This window comes from Zingiber officinale, chromosome 1B, assembly GCF_018446385.1.
Source record: "Zingiber officinale cultivar Zhangliang chromosome 1B, Zo_v1.1, whole genome shotgun sequence".
NCBI lineage: Eukaryota > Viridiplantae > Streptophyta > Magnoliopsida > Zingiberales > Zingiberaceae > Zingiber > Zingiber officinale.
This window is the reverse complement of record NC_055986.1, coordinates 171,466,327-171,483,360: the sequence shown is the minus strand read 5'-3', so window position 1 is coordinate 171,483,360 and position 17,034 is coordinate 171,466,327. Positions and strand designations below refer to the sequence as shown.

The 17,034-nt window shown below is 37.0% G+C and overlaps 2 protein-coding genes across 9 annotated transcripts; one reads left to right on the top strand and one right to left on the bottom strand.

The window, feature by feature from the left end:
- The first annotated feature begins 508 nt into the window (after positions 1-508).
- On the top strand, positions 509-10,899 carry LOC121992494 (uncharacterized ATP-dependent helicase YprA-like). Of its 8 annotated transcripts, none has more exons than XM_042546951.1 (27): positions 509-675; positions 870-1,586; positions 2,407-2,509; positions 2,600-2,697; positions 3,299-3,433; positions 3,575-3,643; positions 3,731-3,853; positions 3,947-4,096; positions 4,234-4,365; positions 4,450-4,529; positions 4,691-4,785; positions 4,869-4,936; positions 5,397-5,492; positions 5,634-5,704; positions 6,161-6,268; positions 6,401-6,476; positions 7,188-7,324; positions 7,405-7,564; positions 7,651-7,830; positions 7,904-8,020; positions 8,934-9,089; positions 9,362-9,526; positions 9,609-9,724; positions 9,927-10,050; positions 10,208-10,303; positions 10,383-10,445; positions 10,510-10,899. In XM_042546951.1, the coding sequence occupies exons 1-27, from the start codon at positions 526-528 to the stop codon at positions 10,579-10,581; spliced, it is 3,657 nt and encodes a 1,218-aa protein (XP_042402885.1). In that variant the 5' UTR covers positions 509-525; the 3' UTR covers positions 10,582-10,899. The 8 variants fall into 8 exon arrangements, 6 of the variants coding, with proteins under 6 accessions (XP_042402885.1, XP_042402893.1, XP_042402878.1 ...); XM_042546959.1 differs by having other exon boundaries at positions 2,588-2,697; positions 7,705-7,830; XM_042546944.1 differs by having other exon boundaries at positions 2,588-2,697; positions 9,612-9,724.
- A 4,912-nt stretch (positions 10,900-15,811) lies between these two features.
- On the bottom strand, positions 15,812-16,748 carry LOC121992488 (mediator of RNA polymerase II transcription subunit 32-like). The gene is made up of 2 exons (XM_042546911.1): positions 16,235-16,748; positions 15,812-16,106 (listed from the first exon to the last, which is right to left on the bottom strand). Exon 1 carries the CDS (start codon positions 16,676-16,678, stop codon positions 16,235-16,237), a length of 444 nt encoding a protein of 147 aa, XP_042402845.1. The 5' UTR covers positions 16,679-16,748; the 3' UTR covers positions 15,812-16,106.
- Positions 16,749-17,034: the final 286 nt, after the last annotated feature.

Genomic DNA, 17,034 nt, shown 5'->3' with positions numbered 1-17,034 from the left:
GTCACTTCTCTAATTGCGCTATTTATTTCACGTGTAACTCATGCGCCAGCCTCGATTTTAAATCATTTCCTTCCGAGCTACGACTCGGAGTTGAGCCGAGTGGAGCCGAAACGAGCCGAGCGGAGACGTGGGAACTGGGCCGTCCGTTGATGGAAGAGCACGTGAGTAGGGCGTGTGGCGGGGAAAACAACGCGGAAAGGCCCGAAACCTTTATCTAATTTCTTTGTGGCCTTTTTATTTAATACAAATTTTAATAATTTTGTAATAAGATGATTAAAAGCCTGCTCGATTGACGTGCTAAATATCTATGGAAAATCTAAGAATGAACGGCGGTGATTTCTGATGCGACGAAAACTGATCTAAATCCTTTTGAAATATTTTTGATCGAAAATATAAATATAAATATAAATATAAATATAAATATATAAAATATAAAAGAAAAAATCATCATAATTTTTTTTTATCTAAAAATACTCTTTATTTTAAGGCTCCCGTAAAGTTTACCCTAATTTGAATCAACGAGAAATGGAGAAGACGATCGAGGTCCGAAGCCTCGATGGACGATCGGTCACTATCTCCATCTCCTGTGACCGCTCCATCGTCGACCTGAAGGCTAAGCTTATGGATTCATTCCTCCCAGCGAAGAACTCTCCTCATTTCCACCTTTTCTTCAAGGCAAGAACTTATTTCCGCTCTGCCCGGCCATCATATATTCTCTTGAACGTTTATTCGTAGTTCGAACTGTCGCTTGGGACAGTTCGAGTTTAGCCCTCATGTCTATTTTTCAACTAGAAAATCTGCACTATTAGATTGCATTTTCTTTTCCTCCGGAATTGATGCATTTGTTAATAAAAAAAAATGTTTTTAAGGGTTCAAAGTTGAGCTTAGATAGTCGTGTGGGGAGCCATTCCATTGAACACGGTGAATTCATGGTTCTCATTCCTTATATAAAGAAATCTCAGCAAAGCGCGGTGGAATATGGTCAATCAGGGAGTAGAACGCCAAATGTCTCCACTGATAGAGTAGCAGTATCTGCAGCCGACTCTACTTGGCACGATATCATGAACGATCTTTCTTCTTTTTCAGCCATGCAAGCTGAGATAACAAAAACTGATAACAGACACTCAAAGCGATTATATTGTGAGGAAGGGGGGACTTCATTGGGTGAAAGCCGCAGAAAGACTTACTCGGATAGAGCATGCAAGAGAAAATTGGATGACAATCATGCCCTTCACGAAGTGCTATGCTCTGATGCCCAAAATATATCCGACAAACAAGTCAGCAGCATAATTCGTGGTGTTTTAGAGTCGGTGAATTGTTTGTCCAAGGCTAATTCAAGCGGTTGCTTGTTGTTTGAAGAATATTATAAATCCACTGGTGTTGTACAGAGTTGTGTTTGCCCTTCTTGGCTGAAGAGAGTATTGAAAATTTTTATGTTTGTAAATATTATGTATGCTTTTGTTCAAAGGCAAAAGAAATGCTTCACTTGGGAGTGCATTGACAAAGCACTTATGCAATCAAATATATTTGGTCTGGAAAATGCTTGCATGACAGATGTTAAAAGCCTTCCACTTCTTTGTCCAAAGGTAATTACTGCAAATTACACTTTAAAAAAAAAATCTTGGTGGAATTTATGCATTCTTATACTCATGTTAAATGATCGTTAGAATGTGATGAAAGACAAGACCGTGTTTCAAAGCTAAAATTTTGGTATCATGTGCCTGATGTTCACATGCAGCTACTTTTTAATACTCAGTAACACTCACCATTCTAAAATTAAATGCATGTTGTACATGTGAAGGAATAATAATTACACAAAATCATAAACTGTGGCATCTCTATTTATCTAAAAAGGAGTTATGCATCTGTTTACTGGACAACTAATCCAATGTTCACTGGTTAGCAATGTGTTGTCCCCACGGTGTAGCCGAGTTGGTACTTGGGTGGCAGAGTTGCTTCATTGGGCAAGGGTCAATTTTTGCTCGCTTCATTCCCCGTAGGATTAAATGCTCTCCCACCTAGGAGGTCGCTTGGTATGTGATTTACCTTCCTTCGTCTCGATATGGGGCCAGCGATGAGGGGTGCTCAGGCTGACCAAAATAACCTTTTTGTTTCAATGGTTGGCAATGTGTTCAAATGCTTTAAGTATTTTTCTAAATAATTAATTCCCTCCATTTACTTAACTAGTTGGCTTCTGCTTTCCTAATAGATTACACCTGTTAGTCATGGAGAAGAGGACTGATTCAATACAATAGTTCATCCACTAAACTAGATTTTTTAATTTATCTACATTCCATATTGAGTTATTATTATATAATATTTAATAAAATATTCTACAATAACATTTCTATGTTCTTGCTTAGATGTTGAGTAAACATACCTAAATCATTATGTAATTATGCCTAGATGATAATATCTCTTTGTGAAGATGAAAGATTTCTGGACAAATTGGACACTGCCACTCTGATATGTATCTCCGCCAATGGTCAACATGCAGTAAGAAATACAGGCAGGATCATCGTGTTCTCACTCTTTCCTTTCTATTTGTGTTTCTTTTTACTAAATTGTAGCAAGTTTCATTTTTTAGATATATTTGCAGCAAACAAAAAAGCCCCAATTTCATCAATTGTTCGTGCATTTGGTCGAAGGAGTGTTATCTTCATGTCAGAGTTATGGAAAGCTATTAAATGTTGCATGGTATGCCAGTTTCATTTATCTATGATGCCTTTTATGCTATGAGTGTTGTTCTAGATTGATTTATTGGAAGCTATGGTATGCATTGTTGTATTTGAAGTTAAAAATTATAATCGCTTGTGATTCATCATATGGCTTCTTGCAAAGTATTGGAATTGAAAGAGTATTAGAGCTGAACAAATCATGGTTCCAATTTCCTATGGCACACTTACTTCTCTTATAAGAGATAAAGTTCTAATTTATCCATGTCTTACTTTACCTCTAACTAATTTCAATCTCTCTGCAAACTGATGAAGTTAATGAAGCTGATATATTAATTTTTGATATGTCAACGTTTGTCAAAATTGATGGTTAGCTTAACTTTGTTTGATTGCATGATACATGGAGTTATATTGTATACAATAGTGGATCTTAACCAGTACCGGTGATGTTTATTGTCATCAAACAATTAACCAGGTTGGTTTCTGCTCTGTTAATCAGAAGAAAATTTGTTGGGACTTTTTTTAACCATCATTTATGTTAGACAACTTTATTACTTAGACTTTGAACTTTTGGAAAAAAACTCCTTTTGGTTCAATCATGGACTGTTTTAGATGGAATACAGGAGATAAAACTGGCAAGTGGCATGTCACTGCTGTTGCCTCTAGAGGAAAGCGTTTTGATGCAGGATGTAATTGCTGCTGTTGTTTCAGAAGGAAGTGGATCTGTGACACTCAGGAAAATGTCATCATTGTGTCGTGTAGGTTTCTTACCATTTTATAAATATCACTTGTTTATGAAATTCCAAATCATTACTCTTGAGATTTACTCAATACTGCTACTTTCTTTTCTTGTCTTATCATGCTTTTTTTTTTGAGGACCATTATTCTATAATTGACAGAGTAGGCAACTCCTGGAACCTGCTGAGATGGTTGAACATCTCAGAAAAGGCATTGGTAAACAAGGACAGGTTTGATCCAGCAGACACATCATTTGTCCATATTGTTTGCAAAATAACATTGTGAAAAATTCAATGTTTAACCTTTTGTTTCACCAGCTTGTACATGTGGAATTTATAGATGCCAAAGAAGCTGTCTATGCCAAATTCCATACTGATCTATCAGAAGCACTAACATCGACACTCAAAGGGTTTGGAATAACCATGTTATACAGCCATCAGGTGCACATATTATTTTGTGTTTAACCTATGGAACCATATCTTTTGGTTCTTTTGACCATTTTGGTTCTTTTGACCATTTTTTTAGTTATTCAGGTTGAATCTCTACTTGCTTCCCTGTCAGGGAAGAATGTTGTAGTGGCCACATCTACTTCCAGTGGGAAATCTCTTTGCTACAATATTCCTGTTCTTGAAGCACTATCAAAGAATACAATGTCATGTGCACTATATATGTTCCCCACAAAGGTTTTACCCTAATGCTTATTGATTTCTTTTTTGCTTGATGCCACTTCTTTCGTTATTTCACAAGCCTTCCAAAGACGATGTCAAGCTTAGTTGGTTAATGCCATCTAATTTCATTGAAGTTGTGGTAACCTTTTTAGGCATTAGCTCAAGACCAGTTGAGAACTCTACTGAAAATGATAGATGGCTTGAATATAGGGCTAAATGTTGGTATTTATGATGGTGACACATCCCAAGAAAATCGTAAGCTGATAAGAGATGATGCTAGACTGGTAAGTGGGCATAAGGCTCGTCTTGCTGTATTTACCTATTATTCTGTCATTTAGTAGAGGCTTGACTATAATATCACTTTGCAGTTGATTACAAATCCAGATATGTTACACATGTCTATCTTGCCATTTCATGGGCAATTTAAGCGAATTTTATCAAATCTCAGGTATCTGAAGACTTCATCTGTTTCTTTTGATCAACTGCTTTTCATTTGCATGAATGTTTTATGTCACTACACTTTGGCTTTATGGTTCTTGTGATCTTGTTAGAGATTTTTTTTGTGTGTAACTATGATACCTTTTTGTTTAATCATTTTTGGCTTGTTAGGTATGTTGTGATTGATGAAACTCATACATATAAAGGAGCATTTGGTTGTCATACTGCTTTCATACTTAGGAGACTGCAGAGAATATGTTCTCATGGTACATAACATTAAAATTGGTTCAACCGTATAAGCTTTATTCATGATTATCTATCCTTACAGATGCTTCCTGACTTTTCACAGTATATGGTAGTGATCCGTCCTTCATATTTTGCACTGCAACCTCAGCAAATCCACGTGAGCATGCCATGGTAGCTACTAGTAACTAAAGAGTGTATTTTTTTAACCTTAATTACTCTATATTCATTTTTTTAAAATTTTTATTAACTTGATACTCATGAATATAGAAGATGCATTCACTATTCATTGTCTTTTTTTTTTCAGAGACTCAGAAGATACATTCACTATAATGATTGCCGTTTCTATGTTTTATATATATTTTATTTATGGCTCTTCAAATTTCAGCAATACTTGTTAAGTTAGAAATGTGAAAACCTTATTCCAAATTATGCCTTTTGCTTATTTTAATTTTGAAATTTTGGAGATGATGTTTGGATGCTAGCTAACTTTCTATGACCATCAACAACAAAAATCTGGCATCCAATTGCTGAGTCTTTATTCAAACATTTTGTTCCTTTGATTTAACAATGTTGGTGATGGCAACAATGTTTCTTTACTAATTATATAAGAAAATTTTATGTTCTGTATCAGGAGCTTGGCAACTTGCAGACACTAGAGCTGGTTCAAAATGATGGAAGTCCTCGCAGTCCAAAATATTTCATTTTATGGAACCCTCCATTATATTTGGTGAGCCTGCTTGTTTCATTGTTTTTAGCTTAAGACAAATAATCAGAAATGAAGCAATTAGCTCTGCTTCCTGAGAGTATGATATCATTTGATACTAAACAATTATGATGATGTAGTAATGTATTATTTCCTTATGATTAGGAACAAAAGGCATTCAGAGGCATGAAAAATAATAACCCTATGATGCCTGATAGAAAATCAAGACGTTCAAGGTATAACTACACTCTTATTTGTCTGCATATCTAAATTTCCTTTGTTCTATGGTGACTTTAAGATTTTACCTGTGTATGTTACAGTAGACAGCTTGAAAAATTACATTGCTAATATTTCTTTTTAAAAGCTCCAATCCAACTAAAATTGAAAAATAAAAAATTAAGCAAGCCTAGTAAGAACCCATTCACCTATAAGGATTCATGTAACTTGGGAAATAAATTGACTACAACTTGAAGATATAAAATCCTACCAACTAAAGTAGAAAAATAACTCAACCAAATTAAAATATACCAAGCTTTTGACACCTAGCATAGAACAATTACCAAAATCAACTAAAATTAAAATAATTCCTAATTTGCATCAATTTCTCATACAGGTACCTGAATATCTAAGATATGCCTTATTCCATATGTTCTATTCAAGTTGCTCACCCTTTTTAATTATTACATTTCTAGCCCAATTCTAGAGGTCTCTTATCTCCTGGCAGAAATGGTTCAACATGGACTTCGCTGCATTGCCTTTTGCAAGACTCGGAAATTATGTGAATTAACTCTCTGTTACACGTAAGTCATTTCCTTCATAGGTAATCTGCAATTGTATAATGATTAATGTGAATTTTGCCTTGATGGCCTCACTTTCTTTTTTTTTAGAAATTCCCACCTGTTGATCTGTACCTACTTTTGTTACTTGCACAGGCGTGAGATACTTAATTCAACTGCAAATGATCTGGTGAAAGCCATATGTGTTTATCGTGCTGGATATTCTCCGCAGGTATCTTATCCATTTCCTATATTACCATACCTTTGTGGAAAGGCGAGTTATAGTCTTATATCAAGCCTTCAAGAGGATCAATGATGTTGTCCTTTATTGTTTTTCTTTGTTTAACTCTGGAGAAGTTTTCTTTGTTTGTATAATCTTTCAAACTGTAAGCACTTTGTTTAGGGATATGCCCATTCCGAGTAGTCCTTATAGGTGTTTCTGCATGTAATTTTGAATTTTCTTGGGATTTGCATTCAGTTTTACATTTTACTGCAGTTCCTCTGATGCACATCATGATAGTTTAGGAAACTTCTTCTGGTGTCTGAATGTTTTGAATTTGATGTTGTTTTAACCTTTTCATTTTGGATATTGAAGGGTTAACTGATCTAGTAGGAATATATGTGACTGACCTTGTTATTGTCATTCAAGATGTATGATTGCAATACATACTTCATCTAGTTGTTGACTGTCTAGATATATTTATCAAAATCAAGAAAAGCTAAAGAAAGATACTCCTATCCAACTTGTGAGTTGAAACTTGAAAGAACAAATAATGTCACTGAAAATAAAGGTATTATAGTTGCAGAGGAAGTTTACAGGCACCATAATGCTAGTGAGATGATCCACTGGTTACATGAGGACGTTATCTCACTAAGTTCAAGAAAAAGTGTTGCTGTTTGATGATAGTTGAACAACAAAGATTATTATTTCTGGGTTTTGCAGGAGAGAAGGAGAATCGAGGCTGATATTTCTGAGGGCAGGATTCTGGGTGTTGCAGCAACCAATGCACTTGAGGTTGGAATCGATATAGGCCATATTGATGCTACCATACATCTTGGTTTTCCTGGTACTGTTGCAAGGTATAAATGCCCCATTTATTGGATGTAATTATGTATACTGCTTTTGTTCACGGATAGTAATCCATTATATATTTTTGTAGCTTATGGCAGCAAGCTGGGAGGTCTGGAAGAAGATCAAGACCATCACTAGCCGTATATGTTGCATTTGAAGGACCTTTGGATCAATATTTCATGAAATTCCCTAATAAGCTCTTTGGAAGGCCAATGGAGCTGTGCCAAGTCGACGCCCATAACCAGAAAGTATTAGTCTGTTTTTTTTGTTCTCTCTGATTTTCTTTTTCGTGTAAAACTTACCTATATTAGTTGTGTGAACTGCGTTTCTTTAGGTACTAGAGCAGCACATTGCTTGTGCTGCTTTTGAACTTCCTTTATGTTTGCAGTATGATGAAAAATATTTTGGTTCTGGTCTCAACTCTGCAATCATTTCCCTAAGGAACAAAGGGTATTTGTGTAATGATGCATATGATGTTTCTTCTCCAAACTCATGGAACTATATCGGACCTGATGTAAACTATGTTTCTTCTCCAAACTCATGTAATTATTTGCTTTAGCACTTGACATTTAATCTCCATTATCCAGGGTATGCCATCACGTGCTGTTACTATAAGGGCAGTTGAAACTATCAAATACAAAGTGGTGGAGTGTTTAAGCAATGAAGTGCTTGAAGAAATTGAAGAAAGCAAGGCCTTCTTCCAGGTAGTTGTTGCTCAATGTAAAGTTTGAGAACTGTTTGTTGAGTATTTATCCTGTTTTTCTTGTAGAGTACTGTATTCGGAACCTTAGGAAGTGGTTTTGATTTTTGACATTTGTCATATCAGTTCTGCAGGGACTACTGGTTATTTTTCTGTGTTAATAAAGTACCAAAGGATCCATCTTGTATTGATCAGTAACTTTTAGTCCTTTTCATGTGACTTTGATTGCATGGGAGTGGGGACACAAACTACTCATGTCTTGAATGACTCAACAAAATTTTTCAGTAATAGACTGCTTCATCTGTTACAGCCCAGATTTTTTGGTTCTTAATTGCTGGATTTTTGTGGTGATATGGATGTCTGGTTTGGACATCAAGTTCATTGGCTTATATAATTGCCTGTATGTTCTTATTGTGTTGAAAGAGGAGATTTCAAAGGAGGTAAAGAGCTTGAGATGAGAGGTGGAGTTTCTTAGTCCCACATTGCCAAGTTAGTCTTCTTAGGCATGCTCGAATATCCTGAGGTCCTCTACTTGGATTAACATTTTGAGTTGGATTGAGCTCCACCCTCTTGAACTTTAACATGGTACATTCAATGACTCTAGGGCCTATGGGCATATTGAAAGAACACTTTAAAAGAGATAAACAGGAGGGGATGAAAGGAGACCTCTTGAATTTTTCACACATACAAACTATATTCTTCTATTCGGAGCGTAGCTTCATTTTCTTATGCTAGCTAGAGATTTGATGTTAAATGTTAAATCAATCAATTTATAATATGATAACAGTTGCCCCTACCATCATTTGCATGTTGGATAATAAAAGGAACACACAGTATCCAAGATTGCTGGATCTCTACCTTCATGATTTGTCCTTTTGTGGCCCAAACTCTTTATTGATGGTTATTTTTCAATCTAGATATACGATGGTGCTGTTTACATGCATCAAGGTGATACATATCTCGTTAATTATTTGGATCTATCAACAAAAGTTGCCTTCTGTCAAAGGGCTGATTTGAAATACTACACCAAGACCAGAGATTACACAGATGTGCATGTGGCTGGAGGTGAACTTGTAAGCTGCTCTTTTGATTTCAAGTATTCTCTGCTCTTTTTATTACTTCAAGCCTTGAATATTTCCCCTTCTATTGCAATGCAATTATATTTTCAAAATTTTGCAACTCAAACTGTTAAACTTTTATTTGCTCATACCAATTATACCATGTGCAAGCATGTGGAATAAATATTGGTATTTGAGTGAGGAAATATATTCTCTCTGATCCATGCCAACTCATAGAACAATAGGTGCATCATAATAATGATTCTAGATGTATTTTTCTTTCATAGGCCTATCTGCCAGTAAAGGCATCCTGTTATGTAAAGACTACTGCCCAAACACGTCCTTGCACAGTTACCACTAAATGGTTTGGTTTTTATCGCATATGGCGATCAAATAACCAGATTTTCGATAAAGATGAGCTTAGTCTACCAGAATTTTCATTTGAATCAGAGGTTTGTTTTTGATGCTTTCATTGTCTCTTTCACTCATTTAATCTCTTTAATATTCTTATGGTTCATATATTCCCAATCAAAGCAGGCAGTTTGGATATGTGTTTCTCAATCAATAAAGTCTTCTTTGGAGAAACAACAACTCCCATTCCGGCCAGGCTTGCACGCAGCCTCCCATGCTCTTCTTAATGTGGTGCCCTTGTAAGTTTTTTATATTCATGGTCCTATTTATTGCTGCAGAAATTTCTGCTTTCTGCCTGCCTATGTGATGATTATTGTTCCTGGCCAAGTCATTTGAATCAGTAATCTTCCTTGTTGTCTAACTGTCGTTATGGTTATGAATCACCAATTTTTATTTGAGGCATACTTTAATTAATTAAATGATTGTCAATCTATCTTCTAGGTATATCATGTGCAATGCGACCGACTTGGCTACAGAATGTGTTAACCCTCATGAAAAGAGAGCTTTTTCTGAAAGATTATTGCTGTATGATCGACATCCTGGCGGTATTGGTATCACAAAAAAGGTAGTGTCTCTAATTTTGTAACTTCAACTGGGATTGCCTGTGCAGACTTAAATGTGCTTGTGTTTCTCTGCATTCAAGATCTCTCTTTTCAGGTTTATAGAATTGGCAATCTCATATACGTTTATAGAAAATCATAAATGCATGCATACCCTTTCAGGTTCAGTTGCTTTTTAGGGAACTCCTTACAGCAGCATTGGAACTAGTCTCAACTTGCAATTGCCTGTCTAGTTCTGGTTGTCCGAATTGTATTCAGGTCAGCACAGTATTTGTGCATTAATTAAGTCCCCTTTCATATCAAAAGATGATTTATTTGCCAAGACGAGATGTTTCAGGCACTTTCCTGTAGTGAATACAATGAAGTTCTACACAAGGATGCTGCAATTTTGATTCTTAAGGTACCTACTTTGAGATTACACTTAAATTTGTCATGCAGAGGGATTAAACGATGTTCACATGCAGAGTGTCATTCAAGCTGAAATGTCTTACTTTGAAGGGAGAGAAGATTCTTCTAACAACTTCACTGCCGTTTAGTTGAGTCTCCACTACTCTTGTTGCAATCGCTACAATGCATGATGAGAGCAAAACTAGCAGGAATTTGCACGACACAGCGCTTCAAATAAGTGCCTTCTGCAGCAACTGCTTGCTCAATCAAATCATCATCGAATGACATCAAAAGAGCCAACTGATCTTGTCAAGGACTTCTCAGTCCTTCGACAACATGGCGTCTTTAGGATGAGCAAAAGCTTCAAGATGCTTCTTCGCCTGTGTTACTTTACTCGAGACTCTAGTGTTCAGAACTTGTATATTGTACTATCTTGGATTTCAATCAAAAGATTTTTGCACTAAAAATAAATGTCTGCCTTGGCTGATTGTCTTGCGGGTCATTCCTAATCACAATTGTTTGAGCCATTAAACTAATTCATCATTACTATTTTAAATTTTAATTTCAGTTATATCTAAAGTTTAGTTATAGCTGTTAGGACTGAGCAATTGATTAATAACCAAATCTATTAAATTCATATTGAATATTTTTTTTAACAAACAGAATCAATTGAATCAAATCGATCAAAAATTGATTAATTTGGTTTAAAATTGAAATAACTAAATTTTTAGATAATCTAGTTGATTGATCAACTATTCTCCGTGTTTGAATCTCGGTAAAATTGAGGTAAATATCTTTCTTATGTGTTAGTCACTATTCCAAAGGTTAGTAGTCGTCCGTAATTTACCTACTCTGTGTTGATCTTGGGACGAATTGACGGGGATGCTGAGGACGAGCGTATTCGCCTTTTGCCAGCATGAGTCATAAATTAGAAATTTTAAACTTCAGTTCAAGCATATCAGTCAATTGTTATGGTATTTATAAATTAGATAAGTACGTTTAACCTCAATATGACACCTAATGCTATGCAGGCAGGACATTAGTTACTCATGGTTATATGAGCGCGGATCTTTTGGTCCGTAAAACACAGATCAAAGGATGGGCTACTATCCATCATTGGTGGAGAGTGATGATTCCCACTTATTTTACACGTGGAGCCATCACTCTCCATCAATAATAAAAAGTGATTCATTTTCTAATCCGCGTGACGTTGGACGATAGTTTACTTTGAAAATATTTCACAACGGCTTTCTAAAATCCGAAAAAAGTGCCCTTCGAAAAATATCGCAGAAAGATATCTCTTTATAATGTATCGGTTGATTTGGTTCATGTATGGCGCAATGTAATTTCCAATGATCAACCTATTCCACCGACGAGACTCGAAAGTCTTTTGTCAGTTTGACCAATTCCAACTCGCCTTCCTTTCTTTGTCTGTGACTGTGAATGAAACTTCTCAGCCTCTCCCTTTCATTTCACCGGTTGACTTGACCCATAAATCCTATAAACTGACATCTCATCCCACTGTTCTCCGAAAGAGACTTCGACAGCGTCATGGATTCAGTGATCTCCAAGAAAATCCTCCTCCCTGTTTCCGTCCTCTTCCTTTTCCTCTCCTGCCACGTCTACTTCCCTTCCATCGATAGGAAGGCCTTGTTCTTCTTCTGCAACGTGATCTTGCTCTTCATCACGACACACAGCATTGTGGAAGTCGATGAAACAACAAAGACCCATGCAAGTCCCAATTACAGCAAGATCGAAGTCATCGAAATCGAACCATGTCTTGTCGAGGAGACTGCTGCTGCCGCAACGACTGCAGCAGAATGCTCCATAAATCGAACTGAACCAGAGCAAGTGGTTCAGTTGGAAAAACCAGAATCCGGTGACGCTGGGTCACCCTGTGATGCCTCAGTAGAAGACGGAGAGGACGACGACGAAAGCATGAGACTCAAGATTAGTGACCACGAGGGAGAAGTGGAGGAGGACCAGCAGAGAGATGAGCTGCAGGAAAAGATTGAGGCGTTTATAGAGAAAGTGAAGAGACAGAGGAGGATGGAAGTTCTTCAACACAATGTGAAGGAGGTTTTCACGAGATCAGAATGAAAGTGGAAAATATGTTCAATAGTTTTCTGTTGTGTTCTCTTTTTCAGAGACTACTAAATTTTGAATGAGAAAAAGATGATAGCGATGGTGTTAGGCTGTGAATGTTTCTCAATCTAATGCTCTATAATTTTCCATAAAAGGGGAGACTGATCATTTATTAATGGTTGAAAGTTCATTTTTCAAATGCTGATCTGGATAGCGATGTGATCCTTCAGTTATTTTATTTTTCTTATAGCTATTTTTTTGTAGTTTAAACATCTTTTGAATTCATGATCATTTTGTTTTTTTTTTTGGACTTCATGAATTGAACTAGGGGGCTGATGAGACTGCAATATAATAGTAGGAGATTTTTCTAGGATTGCCTTCTTTATCTAAAAATAAATAAATGATAAAAGAAGATAATAAACTTGTGGGTTGATGACTATAACATCTCTACTTGTAACTCTGAGATAAGAGTAGGTTATGTTTAACTAGGTATTAACATAATCTAGATGGAGTTTTGAAGTCAAAGTCAATAGACAGTCGATTGAAGTTCTCTTTCAAGCTACTTGTTTATAATGTTTGGAACGATCGCTAGAGGTGAATAGCAATTTTCAAAGATGGAGAAACCTCTTATAAGAACTTGTTCTTATAAGCAACATGGACCAAATATAAAGATAAAGATGAAAATGAATACAATGTAAATATATCATTTACACAAGAGATCTTTGCTTTACTCGTTGAGTCGTCGTTTATTAATTTTGGATTGTTCCTTGAATGTCTAGAATGCAACAACACTAGCCCTCAACCCTTTCAAGAAGTGGCTATTGAAATCTTTAGTCATGGTTGGAATATGCATATCAATCAACTGATTGAGCACCACCAATTGACTGTCGATTGTTCTATTGTAATTTAAATGTTGATATGCTCTGTCAATCCAATTGACTTCATCCAACTCAGTATTAGTCTACAAATAACTCCCATCAATTGATTGATGATACTACAAACCCCTCAAACTCGAATTCATGATTTAGAGTTCATCAATACTCTCATTTGTCTAGTGTTTGGTAAACTCCAATTTATTAGGACTTCTTTTGTCTATCATTCAGTCAACTTTGACATGGTAGGATTTTATCGGGACCGGATCCTCTGATTCCCTTATCCTGATCCGCTCTTGGACCGGGATAAGGAAATTGGTGGAGGACAATGCCCCCTCATCTGTTAACAGGTGAGGGGCCATTGCCCTCCACCATTGTAAATGCTAGACCAATTCATGGTCCAGCCTTTACGGACACACCTATGGGTTCCATATTGCGAGTCAATCCTACTCCACTAGTACTTTGGGTATCCGTCCCGACTTCACCACTATCAAACATCTTGTTCTCCTATTTGGATTTATTATCTCATGTCTCATCATCGTCAAACATCTTATCCTCCTTACTTGTTTGGACTTCCCTTCTCATGCCTAACATAATATTAATCACTTTGATTTATTTGACGTGTTCAACCATGATTTCACCAACATATAACCAATAACATATAAGTGAGTTGCTCCACAGGATTTGCCTTGATTCAAAAGGTATTGTTGTTCTAGACTTTAGACTTAGGTTTTAGATCTGATATCAATTGAAAAATATTTCATTTGTTGAAACACTTCCAAACAATGAAAATAAAAAAATTTTCTATTGTACTAAGCTAAAGACAGAAAGGAAGAAAGCAAGTGAATGCGATAATTCCACATCTTCAAATCAACCCTTCTTAGGTATTGTCTCAATAAATAAGTAAATTTTTTAGTAACTGTTAATATAATTCTGAGAAGCAAAGGAAAATTCCAAGTTAAGAGTTAATAAGAAAAAAATCTCTTAGAGACTTTTTTTTTTTTTTTTTATATATTTTAAGGATTAAAAAAAGGATTTGTAAATAAAAATGCTAATGCCACAACCAGTCTTACAACAAATTTTATACTTTTGCAGGACTAATTCACATGTAATTGGAAAATCTCATTTTTGAGGTGATTGGAAGATTTTTCTGTCAATCGCAGTTCTAAGCGACTGCAATATAGCTTCGTTTGAGAGTTTAGATTTAAAGCCTTTCTTTTACCCAAAATTATAGATGTGGGATTAAAATTCTTTATGCTATGCTGACTTTTTTGGAAAATAGTTTACTCTGAAAATATTCCACAATAGCTTTCTAAAGTCCAAAAGTGCCCTTCGAAAAATATCGCAGAAAGATGTCTCCTTTTAATGTATCGGTTGATTTGGTTCATATAGGTTGCAATGTAATTTCCAATGATTAACTTATTCACTTCTCGATCACCAACTTTTTAAAGATCCCACAAGCTTCGCCAACAAGACTCCGAAATCCCACCGGTTGACTTGACCCGCCAAGCCTATAAACTGACAGCTCATCCCACTCTTCTCCGAAAGAGACTTCGACAGCGTCATGGATTCGGTAATCTCCAAGAAAATCCTCCTCCCTGTTTCCGTCCTCTTACTTTTCCTCTCCTGCCACGTCTACTTCCCTTCCATCGATAGGAAGGCCTTGTTCTTCTTCTGCAACGTGATCTTGCTCTTCATCACGACACACAGCATTGTGGAAGTCGATGAAACAGCAAAGACCCATGCAAGTCCCAATTACAGCAAGATCGAAGTCATCGAAATCGAACCATGTCATGTCGAAGAGACTGCAGCTGTCGCAACGACTGCAGCAGAATGCTCCATCAATCGAACTGAACCAGAGCAAGTGGTTCAGTTGGAAAAACCAGAATCCGATGACGCTGGGTCACCCTATGATGCCTCAGTAGAAGACGGAGAGGACGATGATGAAAGCATGATATTTAAGATAAGTGAAGTAGAGGAGGACCAGCAGAGAGATGGGCTGCATGAAAAGATTGAGGCGTTTATAGAGGAAGTGAAGAGACAGAGGAGAATGGAAGTTCTTCAACACAATGTGAAGGAGGTTTTCATGAGATAAGAATGAAAGCGGAAAACATGTTCAATAGTTTTCTGTTGCCTTCTCTTTTTCAGAGCTAAATAAATTTTGAATGAGAAAAAGATGATAGCGATAATGCTCTATAATTTTCCATAAAAGGGGAGACTAGCCAACCAAAGAATGCCCAACCTCTATTAAATCCAATTCTAAAGATTGACGAGCTAATTATGGCAGATAATTCCCTAGTCAGAATATAGATATTTTCAAGACTGACTAACCTAATTGCAGAAGACTCTGATAACCAAATACAAGTCCTCAGATGTTAGATTTTGGTTTTCTAAGAACATCTAAAGCAAAGAAAAACCCACAGGAGCACCAAATTAGTATGCTGCAGAAGTAAGATAGAGATTTGTTTTTCACCAAATAGGCACTTCACAAAGAAACATAGAATGGAAACCACCCACCAAGGTGCTACGAAATACAACAGATTTTAGCTTCTACTATTCTCTATTTAAGTAGAGAGCATGTTGCCTAGGTTTAAAGGTTGAGTTGAATCCTATACTTGAGCCAAGATAGTCAAACTCATTCCTGAAAATAGTTGAGATCGTAAAAGGTGGATCTTGGTGGGTGTATAATCAGAAGTGGAGTGGCTTGAGTGCACTACCTGTTGCAAAGGGGAAACGGAAAACAAATTTCACTTTAGATCCACTTTAGATCACAACAAGGGTTGAGTATGGTATCTTCTGCAACCAATAACAGTTCCATAAATAGATGGCAAGGGATCACACACACCTACTGTCCGGCGTCCTCAGAAAACCTGGCATCAAATGGGGCGGAGGCATGGGGATGTGCTGCGGCGGAGGCGGCGGCGCCCGAGCCATGCTGGAGCTCAATAACGAGCCATCGGACGGCCTTGCTCATCTGCTCGAGTCGGACGGCGCTAATCGGTGGGATCCCGGGGGCGGCGCCGAGGCTCCCGGGCTTGGAAGGAGCGGCTCCCGTGGCCTCGTCTACGAGGCACTCGGATCCGATCCGCTGCTTCATTGACTCGACGAACTCCTCCGCCTGGTCACAGGCGACGCGGAATAGCTCCCACCGCTGTTTGAAGGCCTCGAGGGCGGCGTCGGTAGCTGGGGTTTTCTGGCCCGAGGATTGGTCCTTCGCCTCCAACACGGAGGCAGCGGCTGCGACGAACTCGTCGTAGGCGGCGCTGAGCTCCTCCACGGTTTTCTCCATCGGCTTCGGAGGAGGGGTCAAATGTCACCGTGGGGGGCGGCGCAAAAGAGGGGAGATCGAGCAGCCACGGATCTCAAAGCATTTAATAGCTGGCGAAAAATATCATCGCAATATTATGTCTTGTGCATGATTATAAATCTAATCATATTTTTAATGCTAGTTTTTAATTAGAATTTATTTTTTATATTATATATCATTAATTAATGTGTTTTTCTGTTTTGTCGTCAATTAATCTCTTAGAAGGTGTTTGGCTGAGCTTATAAGCTCTCTAAAATAGCTTATAAGATATTTTGGAGTTTATAAGCTCTTCAAATTTGTTTGGTAAATTTTTTTTCAAACAGCTTATAAGTTGTCAA

Excerpts from the sequence above, each read along its gene's own strand:
- LOC121992494 (XM_042546935.1), top strand. The coding sequence starts at position 526 with ATGGAGAAGACGATCGAGGTCCGAAGCCTCGATGGACGATCGGTCACT. Across the intron at positions 3,434-3,574 it reads AAATGTCATCATTGTGTCGT|AGTAGGCAACTCCTGGAACC; the intron begins GTAGGTTTCTTA and ends TATAATTGACAG. Across the intron at positions 7,565-7,650 it reads TCGACGCCCATAACCAGAAA|GTACTAGAGCAGCACATTGC; the intron begins GTATTAGTCTGT and ends GCGTTTCTTTAG.
- LOC121992488 (XM_042546911.1), bottom strand. The coding sequence starts at position 16,678 with ATGGAGAAAACCGTGGAGGAGCTCAGCGCCGCCTACGACGAGTTCGTC.